The sequence below is a fragment of the Cicer arietinum genome, chromosome 1 (assembly GCF_000331145.2).
Source record: "Cicer arietinum cultivar CDC Frontier isolate Library 1 chromosome 1, Cicar.CDCFrontier_v2.0, whole genome shotgun sequence".
Classification (NCBI taxonomy): Eukaryota; Viridiplantae; Streptophyta; class Magnoliopsida; order Fabales; family Fabaceae; genus Cicer; species Cicer arietinum.
This window is the reverse complement of record NC_021160.2, coordinates 51,950,453-51,974,256: the sequence shown is the minus strand read 5'-3', so window position 1 is coordinate 51,974,256 and position 23,804 is coordinate 51,950,453. Positions and strand designations below refer to the sequence as shown.

The 23,804-nt window shown below is 28.4% G+C and overlaps 4 protein-coding genes across 4 annotated transcripts; 2 read left to right on the top strand and 2 right to left on the bottom strand.

Annotated features, from left to right (window-relative positions):
- The first annotated feature begins 2,714 nt into the window (after positions 1-2,714).
- LOC101502276 (G2/mitotic-specific cyclin S13-7-like) lies at positions 2,715-4,190 on the top strand. Its single transcript, XM_027336426.2, has 5 exons — positions 2,715-2,747; positions 2,832-3,047; positions 3,335-3,583; positions 3,690-3,851; positions 4,095-4,190. The coding sequence occupies exons 3-5, from the start codon at positions 3,359-3,361 to the stop codon at positions 4,188-4,190; spliced, it is 483 nt and encodes a 160-aa protein (XP_027192227.1). The 5' UTR covers positions 2,715-2,747; positions 2,832-3,047; positions 3,335-3,358.
- LOC101502591 (G2/mitotic-specific cyclin S13-6-like) lies at positions 4,191-5,388 on the top strand. Its single transcript, XM_027335448.1, has 4 exons — positions 4,191-4,290; positions 4,375-4,590; positions 4,878-5,155; positions 5,233-5,388. The coding sequence occupies exons 1-4, from the start codon at positions 4,246-4,248 to the stop codon at positions 5,354-5,356; spliced, it is 663 nt and encodes a 220-aa protein (XP_027191249.1). The 5' UTR covers positions 4,191-4,245; the 3' UTR covers positions 5,357-5,388.
- A 4,055-nt stretch (positions 5,389-9,443) lies between these two features.
- Positions 9,444-11,168, bottom strand: UGT92A6 (UDP-glycosyltransferase 92A1). Its single transcript, XM_004486881.4, has one exon. It carries the CDS (start codon positions 11,036-11,038, stop codon positions 9,569-9,571), a length of 1,470 nt encoding a protein of 489 aa, XP_004486938.1. The 5' UTR covers positions 11,039-11,168; the 3' UTR covers positions 9,444-9,568.
- A 5,206-nt stretch (positions 11,169-16,374) lies between these two features.
- On the bottom strand, positions 16,375-18,656 carry LOC101515470 (IRK-interacting protein). Its single transcript, XM_004486880.4, has 2 exons — positions 18,325-18,656; positions 16,375-18,075 (listed from the first exon to the last, which is right to left on the bottom strand). The coding sequence occupies exons 1-2, from the start codon at positions 18,583-18,585 to the stop codon at positions 16,531-16,533; spliced, it is 1,806 nt and encodes a 601-aa protein (XP_004486937.1). The 5' UTR covers positions 18,586-18,656; the 3' UTR covers positions 16,375-16,530.
- Positions 18,657-23,804: the final 5,148 nt, after the last annotated feature.

Here is a 23,804-nt window from a genome sequence, read left to right as displayed (position 1 = left end):
AAATGGATCAACGAGAGAAAAACACACACCCCAAGAGATGTGGTTTGTGCCGGAACGAGGGACATAGCAAGAATAAATGCCCTTATCGTACTGATGCTCCTAATAGAAATTAGTTCATTGTAATAAAATTTGTTAATTTGGTATTTGTATGTTTAATTATAATATTAGATTAAATATTGTTATTTTATGGAGTCCATTTAATTAATTTTTTTAATAATTATAAAATATAAAATTAACATTGTATTTATTTATTGAATTAAAATATTAATTACTTAATTAAATAATAAATGAAACTTAAATTAATTATTAATTAAGTTAAACTAATTAATTAAATTAAATAATAATTAATTAAATTAATAATAAATGAAACTTAAATTAATTATTTAATTAAAATAATAATTATTGATTAATACAATATATATTTATTATTAAGAAAGATGTTAACGAAAAATAATGTGTTGTATTATTTCGTAGTGGGTGAACGTGGCTTTATTAATTGATCAAATTCCTTATATATGTGCCTATTAAATAGTACTACTAATAAAAATAATTTTATAAATGATAAAATAAATTTAATAATTAAAAATAACAAAATTAAAAATAAAAAAAAAATCATGTTGAGAAATCGGTATTCAAGAAACCGATTTCCCTTCTTTCTTTAAAAAAAAAAAAGAAAACTTAGTTGAGAAAGTGTAGGAGACTTCTAAGAGAAAAAAATGCAACCTTTAAAATCAGTGGTAGTTTGGTATATAATTTAAAAAGAGTGATATTATGGTATTTAATTATTATTTTAATGGTATAATAATAAAAAAGCCTAGGACATTGTAGCATGGTATTTTAAAATTACACAAAAGTCCCTGTCATGCCTAATATAAAGTATAAATACAAGTCTCTATAATGGATTTTTTTTCATAAACATCGGCTTTAAAAAATTACAACATATTCTATTTAAAGCTAATATATTAAAATGTTTAACTTTTGTACTTTCACGGTGTCACATATTAGAAATATGACTTAATGAAGTAAAAAAATAGAGATGGTAGTTGATGTATACCGACTGTTTAACTTGGATAAGGTATTTCTTTATGTCTAACCTAATTCATAAATATTATTATTTCTTTACCATTTCGTCTGAAGATTAAAAAAATGGTTACATGTTAGTTTGTTGTTGTTAAGTTAATACGTTTGAATCATCATCATGGGTCTTTCTTTCGTTAGTTTTATTTGCAGTCAAATTTTATGAATCATTTTGTGTTTTTTATATTATTTTATTTATTTTATAATAATTAAGTTATTTGATCATTTCAAATATATATATATATATAAATAAATAAATAATTATTTTTATTAAATTATATTGGTTAGATATTGATGCATAATGTATTATCAATGTCATGAATGTATAATACAAAATATTACATTGAAAATTATGCAAATAGTATTAATTAAAGGTATAATTAAAAAAATGCACTAAAAATTAAAAAGAACATTATTTTCTTGACAAATTCTTTTTGCAAATGGATCAACTGTTGTAAAACGGAAAGAATAGTATGGAATTGTTGTAGATCTTTATCTTAATTTATTTTTAATGTTAAACTTGCTATTTTAGTTTTTCAACTTATCTTGTATTCTCTTTGAATATTTACATGTATTTCATGCATTACATATGTGTTTTGTTGTTATAAGATTTTTTTTTTAAATCAACTAAGAGATTAAATGTTTCATTAAAAATAATATAAAGAATTAAAATGATTCTTCATTTTGTCAAAGGACGTTTAAGAAGCTTTGGCGAAACAGTGTCGTGCCGTGTTGCAAAAAAAAGTTCTACACAAGTCATAAAAATATAATTTTTAGACGAAGGTTAATATGAGTGCTTAAGTGTCCCTCCATCTTTCTATATCATTACGTTAATTGTAAAATGTAGTTAACAAAGTAGAGTAATATGACAAAACAATACATTAGTATTCTATTTTGATGTAAAATAATTACACTAGTATTACACTTTTATTTTTTGACTCACAATATATATCTTTTAAATCTTTAAAAGAAATTCTAAAAATAAATTATTTAAATTGATCTGATATGACAAGTTCGTGTCACTGTTCTATTTTTCGATGGGTTAAGCAGATCAATTGAATTTGAGCGGTGAAATTTAAAATATTAACTTACACTATCTAAAATAATAGATTAAACGGATTAATTGATCAGACCAATATATTTTGTCAATCTTATTTTTGAATAATTTTTAATTTTTCTTTAGAGAATTTTAATATGTTATTAGTACTTTAAATCCAATAGATAATATTTTGTTTATCATGATGGGATAGGTAATATTAAAGTAACATAAATTAAGTTCATTTAAATGTAAATAAAAATAGAACAAATTATAAATTGAGAATTTTAATTACAGAACACGGTGTCTATTGTCACTGGGGTTTCAACCGGTTTTAAAGTATTGGTCTATGCCACTTATCAAAGTGGTCAAGCATAGAACTCGCCAATGTTACATGCTAATTTAATAATTCTTGTGATCGACTCAATCTACTTTAAACTGCCTAATGTTACATGCTAATTTAATAATTCTTGTGATCGACTCAATCTACTTTAAACTGCCTAATGTTACATGCTAATTTAATAATTCTAGTTCTGAATCACGAGAAAAATAAGATTTTGCTCCTAAAAAAACGCAGGGGAAGATCTTCTGTGAAGCCGCGACTCTGAATTCAGCACCTATAACAGAAAGCAAGGTGGTTCAATTATTCAAACATACATAGTGATATTTTTGATATGAAAGACTCGTTGGTTTTCTAAATTGCAATGGATTTCTACAGAGTGCTAGCAGAATCTTGATTGAGCCCGAGGTTCAGCCTTCTGACTTGGCTACCAGAATCTCAATCGAACCTGAGGATCAGCCTTCTGACTCGGCTAGCAGCATCTGGATTGAACTCAAGGATCAGCCTCTTGACTTGGATGGAGATGATGCAACTAATAATTTGGCAGCATTTGAATATACTGATGAACTATACAATTTCTACAAGCTAACAGAAGTACCAAATAACTTTCTCTGTTATTTTATGCAGTGTTTGGTTGAGAAAAATGAAAAGGAAAAAACTGATCATTTTAAATATTTGTTGTTTGATTGTTGGAGAGAATAGAAGCAAAAGCACTAACCACTGGATCTAGAGCAAGTAGTTGGTGTGTGTTGTAAATCCCATGACACCGAATTCTATTCTTACTAAAAAAAAGCAGCAAAATCAGTGACTAAATTTTCCCTCCTCTCAACCCAACAATATCTGATTTCAAACAAATCCTAATACTAGAATTTATTATGCAGGAAGAAAGCCAAATTTATGATTACATGGAATCACAGCCAGAAATCAATATGAAAATGAGGACTATTCTTGTGGACTGGCTTGTTGAGATTCATTTGCATTTTCAATTAAGGACAGAGACACTCTTTATTACCATTAACATAATTGATAGATATCTCTCATTGAGTGATGTACCAAAAAAAGTGCTACAGTTAGTGGGAATATGTTCAATGCTCATTGCTATCAAATTTGAAGAGATATCACATCCTGAGGTACCTAGCAGAAAACAATACTTTGTTGGGTAATTCACAAATTCTCAACATTCCTATCTATATTATTTCCAAATTTCCTTATGATTGTTGGAACTTGAAATCACAGGTCAATGCCTTCTTGGATATATCAGCTAATGCTTATAACAGAAATCAGTTTATTTCAATGGAGAAAGATATTATTCAAAAGCTACGATGGAATTTTACAGTTCCTACACCCTATGTATTTTTAGTTCGACTTATCGGAGCCTCTATTGTGCAAGATAAAGAGGTAAACAATTCTACGCCATCGGTCCTTAGAAATAGAAGTTCACAATCTGTTTTATTGTGACATCTGAGACAACTAAGTGATTCATGTTAATTTGTCTAAAACAAGAGGATATGTATGGCTCATAGCAATACCAAAGTTCACAGACAACTTACCTTATATTTATAATATATGTAAATGTAAATGAAGGATTTGGCATACCTATGTAAATAATTGATTCTGATACAATTCCTTTGATATTTGTAGATGGAGCACTTGGCATTTTACATAGCAGAACTTGGTCTTCTTCACTATCAAGTATTTTTATATTCCTCTTCAAATATTGCTGCCGCAGCTTTCTGAATCAGGAGAAAAACAAGATTTTGCTCCTAAAAAAAAGCGCAGGGGAAGATCTTCTATGAAGGCCGCGACTCTGAATTCAGCACCTATAACAGAAAGCAAGGTGGTTCAATTGTTTAAACATACATAGTGATATTTTTGATATGAAAGACTCGTTGGTTTTCTAAATTGCAATGGATTTCTACAGAGTGCTAGCAGAATCTTGATTGAGCCCGAGGTTCAGCCTTCTGACTTGGCTACCAGAATCTCAATCGAACCTGAGGATCAGCCTTCTGACTCGGCTAGCAGCATCTGGATTGAACTCAAGGATCAGCCTCTTGACTTGGATGGAGATGATGCAACTAATAATTTGGCAGCATTTGAATATACTGATGAACTATACAATTTCTACAAGCTAACAGAAGTACCAAATAACTTTCTCTGTTATTTTATGCAGTGTTTGGTTGAGAAAAATGAAAAGGAAAAAACTGATCATTTTAAATATTTGTTGTTTGATTGTTGGAGAGAATAGAAGCAAAAGCACTAACCACTGGATCTAGAGCAAGTAGTTGGTGTGTGTTGTAAATCCCATGACACCGAATTCTATTCTTACTAAAAAAAAGCAGCAAAATCAGTGACTAAATTTTCCCTCCTCTCAACCCAACAATATCTGATTTCAAACAAATCCTAATACTAGAATTTATTATGCAGGAAGAAAGCCAAATTTATGATTACATGGAATCACAGCCAGAAATCAATATGAAAATGAGGACTATTCTTGTGGACTGGCTTGTTGAGATTCATTTGCATTTTCAATTAAGGACAGAGACACTCTTTCTTACCATTAACATAATTGATAGATATCTCTCATTGAGTGATGTACCAAAAAAAGTGCTACAGTTAGTGGGAATATGTTCAATGCTCATTGCTATCAAATTTGAAGAGATATCACATCCTGAGGTACCTAGCAGAAAACAATACTTTGTTGGGTAATTCACAAATTCTCAACATTCCTATCTATATTATTTCCAAATTTCCTTATGATTGTTGGAACTTGAAATCACAGGTCAATGCCTTCTTGGATATATCAGCTAATGCTTATAACAGAAATCAGTTTATTTCAATGGAGAAAGATATTATTCAAAAGCTACAATGGAATTTTACGGTTCTTACGCCCTATGTATTTTTAGTTCGACTTATCGGAGCCTCTATTGTGCAAGATAAAGAGGTAAACAATTCTACGCCATCTTCTACATCTTCTACAATAGACCACATTAATAGGTGGTCCACCGTAAACATGTACTTAAAAATCATCTCAAACATTAATGATGACTGACGTCGGTCCTTAGAATTAGAAGTTCACAATCTGTTTTATTGTGACATCTGAGACAACTAAGTGATTCATGTTAATTTGTCTAAAACAAGAGGATATGTATGGCTCATTGCAATACCAAATACCAATCAAGTAACCATCTCAGGCGCGGTAATGAAAAAAACGTGAACTTATTATATTGTTAAAGGCGACATCAGTCATCGTTGATGTTTGGATTAATTTTCAATTTCCCACCAACTATGAAAATGTTCACAGGACAACTTACCTTATATTTATAATATGGGTCTAACGATACCGCAGAAAAATTTGGGAGAAATAATAAATTGAATTTTATTAATTAACCTTATTTAAACCTACTTTAAATTAAAATTAGAAAACGGGCTCAAACGTTTGAATTTCGGGATTGTAATATCAAACGTTTGTAGAAATAATAAATTGAATTTTATTTTTTAAATGAAATAGAAATCAAAACGGACGATTATAGGGTTTTACTAATATTAATATTCAAGAGTAGTGTTTGCTGTTAAGTATTAACAAGAGACTGTAGTAATTTGCTTGATCATACACAACAAGACTTGTGATTACGGAGCTCATAATAGGAGGTTGAAAAGCTTATTCAAATATTAATTTTAACAAAAACTGTTTTCATCATCATCTTCATTTCTTGAATTCAATGTCATTTTTTAGAATTTGATCGGTTAATATTTTTCTTCTTGATTTGACTTTTGGGTATTAGTTAATCATGTTTCTGTTTTGTATGAAAGGTTGATGCTTTTGTGCTTGTTAAAGATTCCATTTTTCTTAGCTAGCTCCTTCGTAGGGTTTCTTTTCTTATATAAATAAATTCTGGTGTAGGACAATTGGTTGAGTTTGGATTAAATTTAAAAGAATATAGTTTTTATGCGTTTGAATTATGAAGTGTTTTAAGACATTATTAGTTGTACATGAATTTATTGTTAGAGAGAGAGGCATATATTTCGAATTTCATGCATATAATTTGGTGTATGCTAAAACGTTTCCTGCAGAGATAGAGAGAGAGAGGCCAAGAAGCAGAAGTCAGAAAGAGGCAACCGTCAGGTTCTTGGAGATATTGGCAATCTTGAAGGGAATCAAACTTCACGACCCATCACAACGTTCTGAAGTTTTCTTGTCATTTTCAAGTTTCTTGCAGTTTTCTTGCAGGAAAAGTCACGATTAACCACTTTTATTTGTTGCTTGCAGGAACTTCCATGCAAAACAATTGGCAAATGCACAAACTGCAGCAGTAAGGTTGGATGATTTTGGGACGCTTTGGTTGGGTGGTCTATATTGTTACTAACAAAAAGTGTCTACATTCGTGCATGCATAGTTGTGTGGTGCGTCCATAATTGGTTGGAGCCCAAAGTTGTGTGGTGCGTCCATAATTGATTGGAGCCCACAGATCCTTGCGGAGATTTTGAGTTAGTGGTGTTGCTTGGAAGGACCCACGAAGCCCTTGCGGGGGAGGCGATATTCCGTAATCATTACATTGCATATAGATTAAGTAATAAGGTTTGTTGCATATGCATTAATTAAAGTGTGACTAGTTTTTTATAAAGAGAACTGGTACTTTTGGGTGAATTAACGTTATTAAAGATGTGATATTGTATCTCATGGTTTTGGTTGAATTAATGTTATTAAATATGTGATAATGTACTTTAATATCTTAGTGTACTAGTCGTTTGATGGATAATTAATGTTATTAATTATGTAGATATCGTAATGCTATATTTGTATTATCAATGTACTGTTGTTTGGTCGTGCGTTGTGATTTTTAATTGTTAAATGAAGTACATGATTTATTTATATCTTTGCTAAGACAACTATATATGCATGAGACAACTATATATGCATGCATATTTTCTCTGTGTTTGTTATTTGGAGATGACCCTTACATTTGACATAACGTCACATATAATGTTACTTGAGCGAATAACGTCACGATCAACCTAATAGGAGAAATGCGATAAAGTAAAATAGCATGCAGTTGGAGGCTCCGAGATACTTCTGTATCGGTGTTAGACTTGTTTGGTGAGTTTTCCACAAATCCAAAGGTTGTGACCAACTAGGATTTATGTTTAGGTAGTAAAACGTCGAGAATTTTGACTCTAGGAGTTTCTTTTGTTTAATGTATTAAATTTACTTTTAGTAATTGCAAATAGATTTATTATTTTTTGAAATATAATTAAAATAGTTATTAAATGATTTTAAAGTAAATGAGTATTTAAGATAATCATAAATAAATAAAAATAAATTTGTAATTTTACGTTTAAAATTTCAGTAGTTTATGTCTCGAAAAAGCGGGATGTTACAATATCAAATAAAATAAATGCAGCCAACATATTATTTATTGAATAGGCATTAACAAAAAACTCTAAATCTTCATTATATCCATACACTGAATATTTGAATAAAAGGTGGTCATTTTTTTACTTAAATTTATTTTACCATCTTTCTTCTATTATATGCAGTCCATTAATAAATATTTGAAAATGCAAATTTTCATTATTTGGATGGAAGATCTAATAGACAATATTAGTTGTGCAACGTTAACATTTTTTCATTTCAACTGCAACTTCCCTCCCTCAATTAATTTTTGCACAAGCTAATTTTTGCCTTTGAATTTTGTAGTGATGATTATCCTCTTATTTGTTTATTTTATTTCCTACATTTTCTTACTTTGTTAGTGTTTTTTTTGTGTATTCCTCCGACATCCACTCCTTATGCAACACAAAGATGATAAATATTTATACGTACAATTATGGGATAGTATAGATACCCAAAAAAAAAATACTTATTTTATAATTTTAATTGTACATTGTCATCCTCTCAATGCTCATTCATTCTACTTCATTTGACAATAAATTTAGTTTTCAAATATTTTAAATTAAAATAAAAAGACATGTAAAATAAAAAATTCAAAATTATAGCAATAGTTTCAGTCAATTCAAACATAAATTTTTATCGAATTTATATGGAAAAGAATATACGAAGAAGAAGATGCATGAAATTAGTGTTTATAATTTGTCAACATTATTAAATAAATTATTACAATTCCAAAATTAAATTTAAAACATATATAATAGATATTTGAATGAAAATTATAAATCTATACCGTAAACAAATATATCTTATGTAATCAAAATTGTAAATTTGGTAATTTTTTACACCACAACCATCGTTGCAAAACATGTTAATATTTTTAAATTATTTACAAAATAAACTAATGCAAAAAATTCAAAATAATATTAATGATATAATTTATTTAAATTCTCAATTTTCAACCAAATAGTGATAATTAAATTAGTTAGATATCAATCAAAATATGAAATAAATAAAAATTAATTCATTTAATATCACATAAAAATTAAGTCAAATAAAAATAAAAATTGTATTTGCAACACACAATTTAAACAATATAGTCTAATTAAAATCATAATCAAATAAAAAAAAATAAATAGGATTATAAAAAATATATATCAAATAAGAAATAAAATTCAACTTCATATTATTTTAGAAAGACATGATGATTTAAAGTTATTATGCAGGGTTGCTGTTTTACAAATTGACATGTATTTATACTATAAAATAGTTAATATTCAAAGTTCTTCGTGAGATTTTTAACTTAGTGATTAAACCAAATAATTTTATTAAAATATAGATAAAACATGAGAAAACTTATGAGTAAAAAAAAGATGAAATTACATAAATAAAAAATGAACGAAATTTGAATTATAAATTGATCTTTATGAATAGAGAATAATTATCAATCATTTTACTTGTCAAACTCTTCATACTATCTCAAATAATTATTATTGTTGTTGTAGTTCTTATCGTCTTTCTTTGTTATACAACATGGTAAAATACACAAGTAGTAATTAAAGTCCTTCTGATGTATAAAAGAAAAATTGTTCTAGAAGTGAAAGTGACCAAATCCTGAGAGATTATAGATTAGCCCACAAAAGCATTAGCAAGTAAACTAAACAAAAAGAAAATAATAAAACAGTTGCATAATTACTTGATGATGATAATGATAGTGAAAAAAGAGAAATTATTGACATTGTTGTGGTTCTTTCTTGCTCAATGCAGCAGCTGCTAAGAATTCATCAATACCATTAACAGAAGAGCCCTTAAAGCCATCTTCATATTTGACAGCATTCCTTATCATATCCCTAATCTTACAAGCATTCTCTCTTATCTTCACCCCACTCTCACTTCTCTCACTCATAACCATTTCAATTTTCTCCACTATATCTTCCCACTTCACCTCACAACTCTTCCCTCTTGCAACCTCAACACAAACCCCAATCTCTTCTTCCAACATTTTACAATTAAAAAACTGTTCAGCTGCCATAGGCCACCCAAGAATTGGAACACCATGATTCAACGATTCCAACACCGAGTTCCAACCACAGTGACTCAGAAACGCAGAAACAGACCCATGTGACAAAATCTCAACTTGTGGGGCCCAATCATTCACAATCAAACCCTTGTTCGTTTCCACAATCTTCTCCATAAACCCTTTCGGTAACCACTCTTCAGCTTTAAACTCTGAATTTATATCAAACCCAATCGGTGGCCTCACTACCCAAACGAAATTTCTACCGCTACGTTCCAATGCGGTTCCCAATTGCATCATTTGTTTATCAGAAATCGTGTTCATAGATCCGAAACAAATAAACAGAACCGATTTTGAGGGTTTTGCGTCAAGCCATTCTAAGCAAGTTTTAGGGTTTATTCCACCCCCTTTCCCTCTCGAACCGGTTCCGGTTGATAAAACAACCGGTCCGATCGACCAAACCGGGATTTGAAGCTTTCGAGTGAAATAGCTTAGCCCAACCGAGTCAAATTCCGAAACCGAGTTAAACAAAATTCCGTCCGAGTTAACCCAGTCAGAGAGATTCTTGTGTTGAAAAATCGACCACGGATCGGTTCCATCTGCTTGTAAAATGTTGTTTGGTAATTGATTTCTTTGAATCAAACGCGCTTCTGGAAAATCCGGTAACAGAAACTCATCGGAGTTAGTTACACGGTGAGGGAGATTCATCCAGAGAGAATAATAACAAGCTAAACCGTAACCGCTACAACCACTGAAAACAACGTGAAAAAGACCGAGCTCTTTAGCGACGGTTGAAGTCCAACCGAAGAAAATATCGGAAACTATGGAAAATTTATGATGAGGTTGTTGGGTGATGAGGTTTTGGATGAGTTGTTTGAAGGGTGATTGGAGAGAAAGAGAAGCTTGGATGAGTTTGATGACGAGGTTGTAAGGGACAGTATCGGTATTTTCTGTGTTGGGTGGGAGATTATGGTTGGAAGAGATGAAAGGGATTTGAAGGAGTTTGATTTTGGAGTTTTGTGGGAGAGATGATTTGAGTTTTTGAATGTTGAGTGGGGTGTTGATTATGGTGATGTTGTGGTTTTTGTTTTTTTGTTCGAGGTGTAAGGCTAGTGCTAAGAATGGGATTATGTGACCTTGTGCCATGAATGGGAATAGCACTATGGATTGCTTTTCTTCCATTGATGCTTGCTTGCTTTTTGTTCTTCACTGATGAGGAAAAACAGACAGACTCAGTTTTTCTTTTTATACAATGCTGCTCTGCTTTGGTTTGCTTTTATTTATATTTATATTTATATGTTATTAAAGTTAATGAATTATTTTTTGAGGAAACAAGTTGTTGAAAATTGAACTAACCTTTTTATAAGCTTAGAATATGCGAATGCGTCATGTTTTTCCACAAACTTGCCTTTTTTATTATCAATGTTATGACTTTTATAATATTATGACTAAAGAAAGAAAAGTAAGTAACAAGCGAAATACTGTTCTTCTTAACCAAAAAATATATTTAATTTAACCATTTTTTGAAACAGAAAGAATATTTATTTGACTAAAAAATGAAATTATGTTTATGAGATTTAGGATAGCGATTAGCAATGTATAGGTGGACATTGGGAAGTGTGAAAAACAGAGTGGGATGTTTTGTAGTTTAGGTTGGTGGTACCCGTGTAGATCGTAGATGATAACAAAATAAGCTACAATACATGATCTGTAGTAATGGATTTTTTTGTACTAGACTAAAAAGCCTTCATTGAATATGGGCTATCAAATGTAGTCCAAACATGATTCTATACGGACTACGAGTTTGTCATATTGATTATACTATATTTTATTTATAATTGAAATTGTTTTTTTTTTCTTTCTCAAAATGAATAAGAAATCCTTGGTTATTTCAAAACATTTTATGTAGAGATTATAGCTTGATTTTTGTTGCTACCTGGTGTCCTGAGGTGGAGGCATAATGAGCTTGTATTTGCAACTACTCTCATCTGGTCAACAATGGTGAAAATCAATTTGTTGGTTGAGTTGATAGTTTGTCTCTTTTGTTTTCTTTGTTAATTTTGGAGTTTGTTCATTGCTGAGTTATGAGGTATTTATTATATTATCAACTATGTCTGTCAAATAGAGTATAAGAACATTATTGTTGAACGTGATTCCTTAACTGACATTCACCTTTTGGAAGATGGTTGTGCTATGAATTCTCCTTCCTACTCCCTCATTAATTGTATTCGATCCTTAACAAATTTTGATGGAGAGCTAAAATGAAATCATATTTTTTTAGAAGTCAACCAAGTGGTTGAGTCTCTAACTAAACACGACTTTAGGTTAGATGCTTTTTACGGGTTTTTAATTTTGTTTTCATGTTCTCCTAATGGCTCACTCAGCCATGATTAGCTTCACCAGGGGATTTTAGTCTTTCTTCTTCTTTTTTTTTTTTTTGCCTTATGCCCATTTTATTCATAAAAAATCCTTGTATCACCTGTCAAAAAGATAAGGATTGTTGTTGACATATACCAATCATCAAAAGGATAAAAAAACAAAAAACAACTCATAATGTATGAATGAAAGAAGGAGAATAAATCTCCAAAATGGAGAAAGTATTTTTTTATTATAAATATAATGTCCAATTTATCTCAAAACTTTGAATCAGGAATTAATAAATGTCACAGTAGTTTTTGTTGACTGAACATTTTTCTAACATCGACCAAAAGCTAACTCCGAGAGCATCAAGTCGAACCATAGTACTCTGAGACCATAATTTTCCTAGGGGATAAAGTATTTACGCACAACAAAACTTGAAAATTTTATTTCATACTCTATACTTATATGTATCTATAATTGGTTATAATTGACATGGTATTTGATGCAATGAGTGGTTTTGAACTCAGGTCATGTGCGAAAAGAGGCTTTGATCAATCATCGGATCAATGCAATGCTTTAATCAATAATTGAACGTTATATGGATATATCCTTTTCGCAAAACATAATGACAGAACCAATAATTGTACCTCTTTCTCAAGTGACATTATTTTTCTATAAATAGCGTCATTTTGGACAGTTCTCTGCATGAGTGGAGAATAAAAAACATTATTTTGTAACATAATATTGAAAGATACTATTGGTGTGATAATGCATATCATATTAAGGTTTTCCATACCCTGGAAGGGATTCGCTAGTTATCTCACTTGCATTTGATTGGTGGGAGCGAATTGAACTTAAAGACTAGTGTAGCAACACGCTTTGGAATTTGCTACATATAATATTCACAACAACTTTACTGTTAAAATCTTGCAGCAATTGTCACCAACACAACATCCAACAAAATGTATTCTAATTTATAGAACATATAAATTTTCAAAAATTTTAATTTGAGTATCTATTTATATTTATATTTTTTTTTCTACAACCAACAATTAATATTATAATGAAAATATAAACTAATTATTCTATAAACAATAAAATTATAAAAATAATATAAATTATCAATAAATTTAATATTGTTACTATCAACTTTCTTGATTTCCTTTCTTTATTACCTTATTTAATCAAATTGATCCTATATTTCAGGAGGTAATTTTTTTTTTTCTCTTTAAAAAAAGGGTGAAAATGGGTGTTTTGAGTAGAAAGTGGGTGTGAGTATAATTGAATTTTCTATAATCTGCGTCGGCAGTGCGTTTCCCAATCCAATATACATATGATCCTAAATAAGCCCATAACTATAACAAGGGCTACACCATTATTTTTACCCCGCGCCCAGACTTTGTGATCGAGCCCCCCCAACAATTTAATTTATATTTATTTTTATTTTTATATTCAAACAAATGAGGATTTTCAACTAGATTAAACATCATTCAATCTTTGTATTATCAATGGATAATATCCTCACATCAACAAATATTTTGTTGGCCTTTAACGAGCCCTAATTAGAACTAGATCGTAGAAAGTAGAAACCCAAGGAAGCTTATAGCTATATTTTTACTAATGACATACAAAATTTGTATTTATTTATAGACTATAATCACTCTTAAAAGTTATATCAAATAATTAAAATGTCCAAAAATTCATATACATCAAATAGTTTGAGAAACTTTAATAATATAAGATCCAAATACAATTTTAATATTCACACTTATGTCTAGCGTGAGTCTTAGCTCCAATTATCACTTTTTTTATAAGTCAATTCTCTCATTGTTATTATTAAATTGACAATAATACATGTTAAATAGACTTTAAAAAATAGCTCATAATAAAGGTATTGAAACACGTATGTTAAGCAAATGTCTGAACCTAAAGAAGCATAAGTCATATATTATGCAGAACGACGTTCTTGTCAAAGTTGTATGTCTTTTTTCAGTCTACTCAAGTCAAAATCATTAAGATCCCTTAGAGGTTCTAACTAAGGAGCACACAAATCCCAAAAATGTATAATTTATCCCCAAAAACCACTTCTTTTATCAAAGAACGTATTAGATATTTACCAAAATCGATAGGTTCAAGAACTTTGGTATAAACTACAATACAACTTCAATAACTAAGATATCATAACTAACATTTACAAATGAGAGCAAATATTTTGTCATGTTAACATACATCTCTAAGCACATGTTTGAAGAATTGCTTTTTTATGGTGTGGACGTGAGTTTAGACAAACTCAAAAATTGTTGCTTCTGTTTTTTAGGGTGGAAATACATTGAAATGCAAGAATTATGATGCAAACATATCTCTAAACAAACACATAAAATGTACTCATCTCAATCGTCATATATTAGCAGTTAATACATAACCATTGTTCTTCAACTTAAAATCTACGATGATTAAATGTCAACAATTTTTATTTTTCAGTTTACTAAGTCATTGTAAGTAAATTGTAAATTATTGAAAAAATCTATATTATATATATTTAGGAAATGAATTCCCTTGTATTTAAATTATACATTTAAACAAGAGAGAGTAAAGTGTTATCTTACACAATTGAAAGAAAAAAATCATTTTTTTCTTTAATTTTTTTTAATGAAAAATGTAAGATTACAATTTATTCACTTATGTGTAATTTAGACGTGAGGGAATCCATTGCCATGTATGTATTATATCTCCCTAACTTTAAAAATGTAAACTTACCTTTCATGCAAAATATTACATTCATCCCAATGTCAAAATATCGAATGGGTCGATTCATTCGGTCCACATATTAGTACACATCGGACCTTAAAAAATGAACTAGTCTTTTTGACCTAGACTATTTAGTCCATATTAAAAATAGGGATGAACTGGACTGATCCAACATATTACGCGCTTGTCCACTACAACAAAAAATATATAATTTTTTGTAAAATATTATTGTGAGCAAATTTGAGATGACTCAAATAATAGATTTTTTTTTTTATTCTTGGATTGATTTTTTTTAAAAAAATTTATTTTTGAGTTGGTTTTGAAAAATAAAAGTAATAGGTCAACCATAATTAAGAAGAAGAAAAATATAATTTCCTAAAAACACTAAGAAAATGAATTCAATTAAAAGTCAAGAACAACATAGCAATGTTGTTTTGCTTCCACGATGACCAATACTAGAACCGTTAGTCCAACACGTAACTTTATTAATTTGAAGACTGAATGCGACTAGTTTTATGTGTTGGTGGTGTCATGTGCTATAATTTTATCGTTTATAATGTGGTAGCTATGGTTTTGTTTTAAATTTTTATTAATTAAAATAAAAAATATCAAAAACAAAAAATTGGTATGATCGAGTTGTTGGCCTGTATAGCCCATAATACGGAACGTCTTGATAAAAAAAAACATTGATAAAATTCATCCTAATAACAAAGTGGATTGAACTGAACTGACTCATGCATATGTATGCATCATTCGAACCAGAACAAACCGATCTAAATCAATCCATTTTACAGTTCTAACTATGACCCCGATCGGTCCATTTGACAACTCTTAGTGCAACCATATTTTTAGCAAAATAGTTTTATTATTTCTTACTTTCTACTTGCATCAAGCAAGTCAAAAATTAATGTGTTTTTATTGTCATATTCATCTTGTTTCATCGTCCAACTATATCTATCCACTCGTATTGGCATTTTGGCACTTTGGTCAATGATTGTTTAACTACCCCCACTCATAATATTATAGATAATAAAATTTAGACAAGTGAACCAAACTTTCTACCAAATTAACAAACAGAAGCGAAATTTTCCTTGGTATTTACAACTAAAGTTTCACAGTTAATATAACTTAATTTGTAGCGAGAATAATCGATAAGAGATTTAAATTCTAAAAATAAGTAAATAGATTTTCTCTAGTAAAATAGTGACTATAAGAATATCGTTGACTTTTAAGATTTTTATTAATTTATTCTCTTAAATTTAAACTGTTTGATTTCAATCTAATTGTCTCTAATGCAACAATTACATAGAGTCCAAATTCTAAAAATACACTTACTATAATAATAAGAGCTTTATTTAGATTATTCCTTGCTCATTAGCAAGCATCCAAAATCTAATCAGCAACAGATGTAACGAATTTGAACCATTATTCATAATCACATTAATTAACATACATACATTTGGGTAGTAGTTACAAACTTATTTAAAATACAGTGTCTAAAACAAGATCAAAATAAAAATGAACAATAAAATAAAAACCTACTATTTCCAAATTAAATTTTAACTTCAATGTGCATATTTGTGCCTGCAAATAACTTTACACTTTAAGACACTATCTTTAACATAAAATCCAGGCATCACCATGATCTTAACCCTACTTGGACCTTGTGATCTTTGTCTATCAATAACCAAATCTTCCATATAATAAGGATCAAATCTTCTATTCTCTTCAACTCTTAATACTCCTAATGATGGTGTGAATGAAAATGCCAAAAGATGTAACAACCAAACACATTTTGCTGCCACAAAAAATGCCTGAAGTAATGGTTCAGGCCAAGGCCTTAACCAATTAAGTGATGTAATTATACAACTCATTTTTTGGTCACAAAATTTGCTGAATTCTTCACTATAATATTTTGTACCTTTCTTCAAAACTTCATTCCAGCTCAAATTTCTTAATGCAACGAAGGACGAAAATTTCGCGCGGCGATCTTGTCTCGGGTCTAAGAATTTTGCTGACCCGTTTTTCTGAAACATGCAATTCTCAAAGTCTTGGTAGAGTGATTGGTTTATGAAAGCTTCAAAATGGTAAAGAACAGCTTTTGAGTATTTGGAATTCAAAGAGAGTTTGTATGGTTGAAGAAGCAAGTTCAAGTTTTGTATCAAAGTATGATCATTTTCTTCAATTTGGCTTATAAGGGTCTTGCTGAATTGTTTTACTGATAACCTTGATTCTGAAACTATCTGCAAAAAACCTTCTACCATTACATCTTCATTCACATTCATCATCAAATTTTCTTCATTTCCATCAAAGGGTATTCCAAGTTTTTCACAAAGTGGTGATTCTTTTGATATCATTGTTTGTTTCAAAGCTTTTTTCAACTCTTCACAGTAACCTTCTAAATACTCAAGTTTTTGTTTCAAGTCACCAAATGAAGATCTCATTTCAGAAACTTCCCTTATAGCTGAATCTCTACTCTCATGTGCTTCTATAAGCTCTCTCTTTAGCATCTCAATTGAAACTATTCCCATATCTTTAAGAACTTGAGAAACCTCTTCAGATTCTGTCCTGTTTGGTGAAAAACTCTCATTCTTGTTCTTGTGTTTCTTCTTGAATTTAGGAAAAAGCCAAGAAATAACACCTTTACTTTTGTGTTGTGTTTGAAATGATGCATGAGAATCAGTTAGAGGAACAACAATGTTGGAACTTCTATTGTTTCTTGTGTTGTCAAATTCACTAGTTATCAAAGCAGGTTTACACCTATTGCATGAAGATATGGGTTTGAAATCATCCAAACTATTTCTTCTTCTAGATTTGAAGTAATCTTCATTGTTAGAGGGTGATGTTTGAAGAAGTGTGATGTGATTTGCACAAGAACCTGTTGCTGATTTGGTATCATCAATAGGACACATGTGATGAGATTCTTGGTTGTTTCTGAGATTTGAAAAACCAAAAGGTAGTAGTACTTTTCTTGAACTTGATTTCTCTTTGTAATCTTGTAGAATGATATTTTCCATGACCATGTTTCCTTCTTCTACCACATTCTCATCCCAACTTTCTGATAATGTTCTGCTTCTTGTTGAGTTTTGATGTGGTTCATCTTCATAGCTCTGCCAAATGATTCAAAAATTTAGAAAAAAAAATAAAAATAACTTCCCATAATAAAAACATGATCCATTTTCCACTATGAAGCAAAAACACCTCTAATTTCTTCAAAGGTAAGATAGCACCATAAAGCAAAAGTTCTAAAAATTTAATTTTTTTAATGAAAATTTAAAAACCCATTTTTAAGGAAGAAATAGAAGACAAAATTGAATACAAAAAAAAAACAAAAAAAATGTATTTGCTTAGTTGCTTACTGGTGTGAAAACAGGGTAATCTTGAGCAGAGAATTGAGAAACAGAGCGTGAAGCAGGGGAATGGGAAGAGAATCTAGCATTTGGCGGGCCTGGGCTTGGGCCTGGGCTATTTCCTTGAGTTAATGCAGCATGAAGGGCTCTTAGTTCAATTGCTTTGGCTATAGCCGTTTGGATTTCTTGTCTGTTAAACTCAGTGTTGTTGCTGCCATTGTTGTTATCTTTGTGTTGATGTTGAAAAGTTTGTGGTGAAGTTGAAGCCATGAAAAATGAGACAGAGGATAGAACAAAGTTGTGTGTGTGTGTGTGTGTCTGTGTGTCAAGAAGTGTTCACAAGATAATATATGTGAATTTTTTGTTTTTTAATGTGCTGTGAAATTTTTATTTTATTGTCGAGAGTTGAAAAAAAGAAAAAAAGAAAGAAATAGTTTTACACCGTATAATAAATTAATAATACATTTTATAATTATTTAGTAGTTTCTTTTCTCTTTTCAATTTGTTCTTCTAGTTGTGCCTCGTTCTACTTATATTTTTATTGTGTCTTAAAATTTGATGTTTAAATAAACGGTTGGATTTGATTTGAAGGGTATTTGTTTGTATGGTAGGATTGAGATGTTGGATGGAGAATTAGAAAATGGAATGAATGATAGAAAGGGTCACATCAAAATGCTAACGAGCTTTGTCTCTTTTCTAATGGGAACATTCATGGCGTGAGCACATGTGATGATGATGAGAAGGAGTAATTTTAATTCCATAAAAGCACCTTCAATGGTACAACTCTTTAGGTAGCTTAAGAGGGTCCATAGGGTCATATTTGTCATGCCAATTTATTTAATTTTTCTATAGATGTGTAACCCTTAATTGTAAAAAAAAAAAGGTAACCCTTAAAAACTATGAATTCTACAATTTATTTAAGATATCGTTAAACTCGAATCGATATATTGTTCTACAATTTTATGTAATATTCATATTCTTTTACGATAAAATTCGTTATGAATACATTTTTTAAATTTAAAGACTCTTTGAAGAGAATAGATGCTTTAATAAATCTAATCATGTAGATCTAAATTTATATTTTCATATTCTTATATTAATAAATTTCATCTAAACCAACAAAAATTTATTAGTGTGAAGGTACTTGATATTCTTTTTGTAAAAAATTACTTGATTTTAATTTTGATATATTATTAATATAAATAGTTTTATATTGTCAATAAATTATTATAAATTATATGTAATTTTAAAAGTGGTCATAATTAAATATACAAAATTTATTTTTAATAATGTGTTGTCGTTTTATTTAAGAAGTTCAAAAACACAAACATATGCATTTATTCGGTATATAAATTAAACTTTTTGTTTGAGTACCGAAAAAGTAATAATGTACTGGTACTTGTTGAACAATAGTTTTGGATTTGAAACAAGTGTGCTTCCAACATTGTGAAGCCATTTTATCAAAATGGCCACGTATTTGGATATATTACAAGAAAGTATAATTAGGTAGTTTGCTTTGTAAGCAACATAGGAAGTTTCCTAATGTCCTCATCTAATTTTAAGGTGGAGCTATTCAGCTTTTAGTTGAGAATTGTTGTTTTCCACTAAATCTTAATTTTGTGTTCATTTATGTTTCGCTAGTAATTTACATACAATTATCAAGTTTAACAATATCAATAATTTTCACTTAAATTATAAGATTTTTTTATTTATTTGTCTTTCACTCTCAAGTGTAGAAATTAAATATAAAAATTAATTGAAGGGAAATAATTTTTAATCAAATACTATCTTAATTAATTCTAATATAATAGGGGATGAGTTGGTGAAAGGCCTAATTTACCCCCAATTAATTTTGTTTGTTTGTTAGAACTTACTTTTAGTGATGTTTTTACCCATCAAAAGATATATTAATAAAGAATTCTAAACATAAAATGTACTAAGAAGTAAAAAAAAATAGAAATATTAATAATACATTTTTAATACATTTTTTTTATTGGTTGAAATTTATGAATCTACATATGAAATCAATATAATTTAGTATTAATATATATATATATATATATTTCAACCAATAAAATGTATTGATTAGTAAAGACAAAAAAAAAGTGTGTTAAATAGTTAACATGTAATTATTTTTCTTAAAAAATATTATAATTTTGTATGTTTTTTGGTAACATGCATATGTTTTTTCATATACATTAGTATCAAAATTTCGACTAACTGATTAAAAAATCTAAAAATATATCACTCGTTTCACTTTAGTATTCTTGTTAAAAAAATCCAGATATGTTACTTGTTTCATATTATATCGTTTTTTTTCTTCTTTGGTATCTAGTTTCTATTTTAATAGTCACTTTTTTTATTGACGTATTTTAATAGACACTTTAAAAATGATTGAATGAAAAGTTTGTATAATATTTTTTTTAACTTTGTTATACTTCTTGGATGTAAAGAAAGAACCTGTAAGAATATTCTTTATCTGTATTAAATGCCTAACGCACAAATTATAACAAAACCTAGTTGTGAATTTTTTCCCATGCAAACGTAGTGACCCTTCTTGAAGTTTAAGAATGTAAAAACTCCTCCATCGAGCCAAAGGTCACCGTTATAATATCCCCAATAGATAAATTAATTACCACTTATCAATTTCATGTAGTAAATAAATGTCCAATTCGATTCTTGAAAATTATAAAAATGTAATCAAGTTGTCTACATTGACGAGATGAGAGTAACGACATTGTATTTTTATTGTAAACAGTTTTACATCGACAAATCGATAAATAATATAGATAATTGATTTTAGAATTTTTAGTAGATTAAAATTATAATTATGAAATAAAAATAATAAAATCAAAGGTAATCATTAAAATATAAAATCGGTTTATGTTGATTAACAATGCATTGTTTTTTTTTATCTAACAATATTTCAAAATTATTCCCAAAAAAAAATTATTCTCACAAAATTATAAAATATTAATTAAATTTATCTCTATGATCGGATTTACAAAAAAAACATCATATAAAAATATTTAAATTAAGTACAGTTTAACTTTTACTTATATTGAATTTATAACTAGAGGGAATACTATTTTATTAGGGCGATGATCATATTATTTATTTCTTTCACTCAAAAAAAATAATTGGCATGTCACCAAACCACTTCCAAATCCCCTAGTAACAATTAGGGTGGCTGAGGTCATTTTCGTCAAATTACAAAATGAAAAAATAATAATTAATACTGAGCCCTGCAAAAGGTATAGGGTATAGGCTTTTGCGCCGAAAAGGGAAGAAAGTAAAAGGTCCCAACACTTTACATGACAATAAATGAATCTGGCTGGACAGAGTTTAGGGTATTGTAGCATAGTATTTTAAAATTACACAAAAGTCCCTGTCATGCCAAATATAAAGTATAAATACAAGTCTCTATAGATGGGTTTTTTTTCATAAACATCAGCTTTTAAAAAATACAAAATATTTTATTTAAAGTTAATATATTAAAATGTTTAACTTTTGTACTTTCATGATGTAACATATTAGAAATATGACTGGTAGTTGATGTATACCGACTATGCAGGCTTCTACACACATTTTTTTTTGTATTAATTAATAAAATATAAAATAATTAAAATATTAATTATTAATAATAATATAAAACTAATTAAAATTAATAAAAAATATAGAAAATTTATAAATTTAGTAGAGTTGTCAAAATATTCAAACAATATTTTAGATTATAATCTGATAATTAATACAGTCTCGTATTTCGTCTATTTTATTTATTATGTAATATAAAAATAGAAGAAAATTGTTAATTTAATTGTAATGTAACACCATAGTTAACAAGTGAATAAGTTAAAAATAGGCTAAATTACATTTGTGGTCCTTTAACTTAATCTCAGGTAACGTTTTAGTCATTTATCTTTTTTTTTCTTCTCGATTTAGTCCTTTATTCCTAACAATATCAAATAAAGTATGAAAATATGAGTTTATTTGAAGATTTGCGTTACGAATTTGATGAAATTTGTATTATATTGAAGAATATAATTAATTTTATGAGTTTTGATTGAATTTTTGTATAAAAAAGGATAACATTGTTGAAATTTTAAAACATAAATTATCAAATTGTCACTTAAAATTAAAATAAAGGACCAAGTCGGGAAAAAAAAAAGATAAAGGACTAAAACGTTACCTGAGATTAACTTAAAGGACCACAAATGTAATTTAGCCTTAAAAATATGAGAAAATTGTTAAAATATTATATTATGTCCTTTTCTTTTTCTTTAGTTGTTGATATACTTAAATTTTATTTTATTTTTTTAGAAAAAAATACATAATAATATAATTAATAACTAAAAGGAATATATTAAAAGACCAAAATATATAACTATTTGTAATTCAGTGATCTAAAATAAAATAAAAAACTTATAATTGATTTTTTTTTAATTAAAAGATATGATTTATAGTAACTTTAAATAAAAAATAGTAGTAATAATTTTTTTTTCTTCATGTGAGAAAGAAAGATTAAGAGTATGAGTAGTTTAAAATGATTATGTGGAAGTGGGAGTAGTGTATATATATATATAAGATGGTGGACATCTTTATTTTTTAACTTGCATATTACAATGGTGGGGGGCATGCAAGACTCCTATATTTTTTCTCTATTTTCTCCTATATTAGTTAATTAATTTTATTTAACTAATCAATAAATAAAATAGATGTTAGAAATAAAATACAGGATTATTTGATACTAATTTAAAATATTATCTGTTATCTACAACTCTACTAAAATTTTATAATTTTTTTCTATTTTTTAATTAATTTTATATTATTATTAATTAATAATTAATATTATTTATTATTTTGTCTTTATTTTATCAATTAATAAAAAATGATAAAAAAATATGCGTAGAAATTTGCATCCTCGGAATACTTTTAACTCTAATTTATTTTTTTATATGGTCGCATGCGACCTCGTGAATGAAAAAAAGAGTATTTTAGTATAAATATACTATCGAAATCCTTAACTAAATTTCAGGTAATACTTTAGTTTTTTATTAATTTTTTTCTCAATTTAATCTTTTATATCTTAAAATGCCAACAATGTTATCATTTCTATACAGAAACTTAGAAAATTAATCAAAATCTTCAAACAAAACTCATAACATTCAATACCAATTTCAAAAAAATTCATATATTCATCAAATGCATAACTCAAATATTCAAAAAAAAAAAAACTCATTTTTTCATCTCCAACAACATCAAATTCATCAAATGAAGAATGAAAAATATGAGTTTATTTGAAGATTTGAATTATGAATTTGATGAAATTTGCATTATAGTGAAGATAATAATTAATTTTATGGGTTTTGTTTGAAAATTTTGATTAATTTTTGTAAAAAAAAAATATTGTTGACATTTTAAATTGATGAGAAAAAGATAAAAAAAAAACTAAAATATTACTTGAAATTAAATTAAGGAATTTGTGGGAA